This window comes from Tarenaya hassleriana, unplaced genomic scaffold, assembly GCF_000463585.1.
Source record: "Tarenaya hassleriana unplaced genomic scaffold, ASM46358v1 Cleome16, whole genome shotgun sequence".
Taxonomy (NCBI): Eukaryota; Viridiplantae; Streptophyta; class Magnoliopsida; order Brassicales; family Cleomaceae; genus Tarenaya; species Tarenaya hassleriana.
The window spans coordinates 1,506,158-1,512,523 of NW_010965019.1; the positions used below are offsets into that span (position 1 = coordinate 1,506,158).

The following is a 6,366-nucleotide window of genomic DNA, read 5'->3' on the forward strand; positions in this document are numbered from 1 at the left end:
CAGTCTGAAAGGTCACAATGTTTGATGTTTTGCAGGCGCCGTATATCTACAAACTTGATCAAATTCAGTTTTGCCCGAAGATAAATACAAGATGTTATCCGGCTCAGACACTGAAGAAGCTGAAAGACCTAGTAACAAACGAGGAATGGATGTACTTTAGCAAAGAGTCACAGTTTCAGCATCTGTTTCACACCAAATTCGAAGAGACATTGAAGATGGCACCTGCTGCATTCCTCATCAACCACGCAGTGTTGGTCGAGGACAATTGCGAGCTATGGTTTGTCGTCAATGGAGTACCCATCAGGTACTCCATCGTGGAGCACGCCTTGATATCGGGATTGAAATGTGGTGAATATCCGCCAGGGTGGGAGTACAAAAGGAAAGACAAGTTTAGACGGAAGATGTTTGGGAATCGAAAAGTGTCTAAGCAAAACGTTCTTAGACAACTTGAGAAGACGCCAATCGCTAAGGTTGCTGATCAGAAGAAATTAGCCATGGTGATGATACTCGGAGGGATTCTGGACCATGGCACCACAGAAGATAGTATCAACAATGATTTGATGGACATGGTGAATGATTTGGATTTCTGCGAAAGGTTTCCGTGGGGACGATATACATTTGAAAAGATCAATGATCAGATACAGAAAAGTTTCTCGAGTGGAACTCCGAAGGAAAAATGGCACTGTCGGGGATTTATAATACCCCTTATGGTAATTAGTTTTTGTTTAATGGATTAATTTAGAGTTGCCATTATATATGTTACTATGATTTGAGGGTTTGTTTGTTGTGTGATAATGTTTAAACAATATTTTGCAGTTGCTTCCATTCGAATGTATATCCGGCTTGGGTTGCAATGGGTGGTATAAAGATGTTGAAGAAGCAGATCCGGGGTGTCCTAGGATGTGCAAGAAGTCCGTGAAGGCAAACGTCCGATGGACCTTTGGTAATGTCATAAAAAAGATTGGAAAGAAATCAGAGGTACGCCTAAATCACAATATACAATAATCACATAGTCACATAATCACATGGTCACATGGTCACATGGTCAATGGTCACATAGTCACATAATCACATGGTCACATGGTCACATAATCACATAATCACATGGTCACATGGTCACATGGTCACATGGTCACATGATTCAGAATGTGTCATAATCACGTGGTCACATGGTCACATGATTCAGAATGAATACTTATAGTAACATTGAATCACATTTGTTTTCAGGGTATTAAACGCATACTGCAGATAGAAAGCGGTGAAGAAACAATTCTTTTTGATTTGGAAGGGTATGAAGGGAGTACAGATGCAAAGGTTCAATTTTGGATGCAACATCTGAAAAAGAACCCGGAAAATATATGTTGGAAGAAGAGTCGCGATGCAGAGATGCATTGCAGAAAGTCATTGGAGATGACTTTGAAGGGTAAGCGCAAAGTACTGATAGACGACGATTCAGAGGAAGTAGATGAGAAAGAAGATGTCGAAGAAGAAGTACAAGAATGAGAGCAGCAGCAACGACAACAACAACAACAACAGAGGGCTTTTCGTCAAGGAGTAACGGGGCTGTCACATATTGAAGCACTGAATGAATATATACAGCTGGAAATAAAAGCGTCTGAGAGCCGAATCATCGATTCTGTTGGGGATATAGTTCGACGAATTTTCAAGGACGTTGGGCTCCTTCTTGATCCAGTTACGAAGAATCCAACAGAGCCCGTAATTTTGAGGACAAGTCCCCGCCACACAGAGGGGTTGACGACAAGTCCGATAGATCTGGGCAATGTGAGGATGAGCCCAACCTTCAAAGAACCAGAGTATGAAGAAGCAAAACCGGCAAGTCCGATAGATTCTGTTGGGACTGATGATTATTATGATAAGGCAGAGGAAGAAAACTTTATATTGCAGTCTCGAGATGGGACTCCTATGGCTGTCTCGCCCAAGAATGCACATAAAGGAGAAGGGTGTTCGGGACTTGACACAATTGTGGCTACTATTACTGCACAAGTAGGAAGTAAGTACATGGTCACAGAATCTCAAGATTTAATGTTGATTGTATTTACTGACATGTATTGTTTTATTCTGTAGCACATGGATGAGGTGATGTACGAACTCCGAACCCGCGTTATAAAGAATCCCGTGACCTTCATTGGATGCAATTCCTTGGTGTGTGACACCATGTTTGTTGAGTTAATCAATACATGGGCCGAATCGGGAGATATGACAACTGTGGGTGATCTACACCCATACTTCGACGGAAGGCTTCCAATTGGTTGTGCAGGGACGCCGTTGATCAGCTACGAGGGATTCGTGAGTGTGCTTAATGTTCTCGGATTTGGAATGATGAAATCAGCTGCAATTGGATTGCCATTAAAGTGGATTTCAATGAGAAAACTCTGGAAATCTACGATTGCCAAGCCAGACTGCAGGAAAAGGCGAAAGAGGCAGTTCAAAAACTCTGCCATGCCGTTCCGAAGTTGTGTTGCCTCGCTGGGTCGGAAGCTTTCGCTGATGGAGATGTATTGGACATTGAATATGTGCAGGACGTACCCCAAAACAATGGGGAAGAATGCAGGGTTTTCGCAGTGAAGTACATCGAAGTCATTTGCCTTGCCAAAGAGCGGATGCTATTACCGTTGATATGCAATGACAATGTCACGTTAATCCGTGAACAACTAGCAGCAGCAATATTCGCTAATGGCAAGCCTCAAAGGTTTAGGAAGAAGAGAGAGTGAACGATTTCTAAACCCTTCTTACGTTTATGTTGTTTTGAACACTTTTTAAGACTACTTTTGTTTGTTTGACATTATCTTTTTTATTAGTATTTATGTTTGTTTGGATTAAGTTGGGAAAAAATCTCGGATTCTTAATGTTTGTATAGAAAATTATGGGGTTAAAATTTGAGAGAAAAAAAATATAGGGTTAAAATTTGGGAGGAAAAAATTTTAGGGTTAAAATTTGGGAGGAAAAAATTTTAGGGTTAAAATTTGGGAGGAAAAAATTTTAGGGTTAAAATTTGGGAGGAAAAAATTTTAGGGTTAAAATTTGGGAGAGAAAATAAACTGGGACCCACAAAACACAAAAAAACTGGCGAATTCTGACTATTTCTCGTATGGGTCCCACAACATATTTCGGTCACAATGGGTCACAGTCGGTCACAACCGGTCACAACCTTCGATCCATGCGATTTTTGTCAATTTAATCAGTTTACAATGTCACACATCCCTCATAAGCCTATTTTATATTGTTTTGAACAATAAAATATGGGTTTGGTGATTTTTTGGTTTCAAAGTAAGTATTTCAAATGTGTTCCTATATGTTTCATATTGTTTTATGAGTGATTTTGGCAAAATTGAGATAATCCTTCTACAAACCCATTTAAATAAATTTAAAATTTGCCTCTAACACTATATATTTAATATATACACTCTGATAAACCATCCTCAAGCTTTAAAATTCAAGTTTGGTTTATATTTATCAACACATATCGGTCACGGGTCACAGTCGGTCACAATGGTCACACAGTGCAAAATTGCACTTCGGCCACATGGTCACATGCCGGTCACAATGGTCACAACGTTGTCTCATGTGAGTCAATTCATATAGTGTCTAACTTAAACTAGATATATGTCAAAATTCATCTTCAATAATACATCTTTATTATGGTACAAACACAATATTATATATCATTACATTATACACACATATTACAATATCATCAACCAAAGTTCTTTGACATTATTGTACAAATGTCTTGCAAATACCTCATAATACCAATACAACACACAACATATTATTATACAGATTTTCAACATTGTCGATGTTTTTCACTCCAAAATAGTTGTTCTCTCTGACATTGCCGATGTTGATGTTTCCGCTACACATTTGATTCTCTTCCGTGCTTCTCCAGGACCAGGATACCGATTTTGTTTAGGCCTCCCAGATTGTCGTTTCTCATCCATTATAGGAGGCATAACCACAAGATTTGCAACATTCGGGTTATCGATAATCCATTCACAGCAATCGGGGACCGGATACACGGTTTCCTGATAGGCAAGATGCCATGTCTCCCGCGTATAATATGGAGAACACAAGTCTGGTATAACATTCGTTTTACCAACCTTATGAAGTGCTGCAATTGCATGGCTGCATGGGATCTTATCGATATCAAACATCCTACAACTGTACGTTCTACCTTCAATGCTAACAAGGTATTTTCTTACCCTTTTCACCCCTCACTTCAAACTCCTCTGTAACAGTGTTTACACAATGACTTCATACGTACATGCAGTCTCATACCTCTCATGGAGCATTTTGTCAACATGCGGTGTCATTTTTTCTGAATAATTGGCACGTCCTGCTTCAACTCTATATCTATCGAACCATTCCACGGTCTTGGAGATACACATATCCAGAAGGCCCAGCACCGGAAACCTTTTGGCTTTCTTCATTACAGAATTTATTGATTCCGCCGCATTTGTTGCCAATAAATTATACCTTTGACGCTTAAATTTACACCTTGCCCATTTCTCGGGATCAAGTTCTTCTTTCTGTATATACTCCGCAACTTTGGGATACCTACACTCACAATGGTCACATGGTCACATGTTTCAGAATAAGCAATGGTCACATGATCACAATATACAATAGCCACAATATGACAATATACAAGTCACATGGTCACACGGTCACATGGTCACATTGATGATGGTCACATGGTCACATAGTGACATAGTCACACGGTCACATGTTTCAGAATAATCACAATTTTAGATTAGGTAATAATGGTTAAAAAAACCTCGTACATGTCCTTCATATCATTAAACAGGTCTTCAAATTCGTTCAACGTATAAGCTTCCGCGCATTTGAAGAACCGTTCGGCAACGGTATCACCTCTCGAACTTTTTCTTCCCATGCCTTTGTTAACCTTGACTTTCAAATTTTGTGCTATATGTCTCGCACAAAATCCGTGCCCTGCTTCTTTGTACACTTCGCTGACGACCTTTATTATACTCCTATGTCGATCAGAAATCACGACAACATCAGGTCCATCTAGGATTGCCTTTATTAACATTTTCATACTCCATGATGCATCTTTTTCTCTGTCAATAACCCCCCAGGCTAACGGATATAGGTGGTGGTCACCGTCTTGTGCCGTCGCAACGACCAATGTACTCTTGTATTGTCCAGTGAGAAATGTTGCATCAATTGCAGCTACTTTACGCATGTAATTTCATCCTCTTACCGCTGCACCCAATGCGAAGAAGAGATATTTGAAACTTTTGCCATCTTTGTCCAACTCAAGACCGACAATCGTTCCGGGATTTCTCTTTTGCAACATGTGCAACCACCCAGGAAGTTTTCTGAAATGCTCAGCAGGATCACCTCGAATCTCACTTTCAGCTTTGTGTTTGCCTCTTAATGCCGTCAAATATGTTACGGTTGTACCGTACTTGGCTTTTACCCTGTCTACAATTTCATGGGCTGAAGGCATACTATCAAGTTTACCGGGAAATTCTTCCTTCAAATAATCCTGAACCAATTTCTTTGTACCCTCAAAGCTTCGCTTGTTTCAGATACGGGTTTGCAGCTATGCATGGAATTGTGTTTTCTTACACTCCAATGCTCCGAGTTTAAAATCAATGACGTCCGCAACTTCCAATTACAGCCCGATTCAGCAAATTTGGATCTTATTTCCCACAACTTTTTATCGGACTTCAGTGTACTGTAACAAAAACGACCCATAGCTGCACCTTGCAAACAAATTCTTGTGCTGCTTCCTTATTGTCAAACTAATGGCCAATTGTGATATTTAAACCATCACTGAAACTGAATACAGAATTCGAATATTGAGAGTCTGCTACTATCTCAATGGCCAAATCATCACCACCATCAGCACGATCCCCATCACATTCAGTCACTATAACATCCCTAAGACCACTAGAATGTTCACTGTCAGAAAGATGTATAACCTCTGCCACATTATTACTCCCAACTTTACTCTTAAAATTAGGGCTCAACATAACACAATCATCATAATCTATCTGATCTCGCTTCCTACTACCTCCAACACCACTTTCACCAGCAGGAATTATAGGTTGTTCTTCATCATTTTGTTCACATTCACCTTTCACCCGTACCTCATCTATCTCCACATAAAGCATGCCTCGCATTCCATTTATTTTATCCAGTAGATAAATATGAACATGCTTGTCATTACATAGGTAGGTGGGCTTTCTGTTTTCTTTTATATTTGGTAAATAGCTCAGCTTGATCTCTACTTTATCTTTATCTACCTTCATCTCCGAACATAACTCTCTAACAAGTTCACTGTAGGTCATCTCCAAGGGGGGACAAAAGAATAACAAT

General features: G+C 39.8%; 1 protein-coding gene across 1 annotated transcript; it reads right to left on the minus strand.

Annotated features, from left to right (window-relative positions):
- Positions 1-3,824: 3,824 nt before the first annotated feature.
- On the minus strand, positions 3,825-5,224 carry LOC109116511. Its single transcript, XM_019202087.1, has 3 exons — positions 4,803-5,224; positions 4,297-4,575; positions 3,825-4,143 (listed from the first exon to the last, which is right to left on the minus strand). The coding sequence occupies exons 1-3, from the start codon at positions 5,222-5,224 to the stop codon at positions 3,825-3,827; spliced, it is 1,020 nt and encodes a 339-aa protein (XP_019057632.1).
- Positions 5,225-6,366: the final 1,142 nt, after the last annotated feature.

What these genes read in the sequence shown, in the direction of transcription:
- LOC109116511 (XM_019202087.1), bottom strand. Translation starts at nt 5,224, where the DNA reads ATGCGTAAAGTAGCTGCAATTGATGCAACATTTCTCACTGGACAATAC. An exon ending in TTTAATGATATGAAGGACAT is followed by an intron (nt 4,576 to 4,802) that starts GTACGAGGTTTT and finishes TTGTGAGTGTAG; the next exon opens with GTATCCCAAAGTTGCGGAGT. An exon ending in GACAAAATGCTCCATGAGAG is followed by an intron (nt 4,144 to 4,296) that starts GTATGAGACTGC and finishes GATCCCATGCAG; the next exon opens with CCATGCAATTGCAGCACTTC.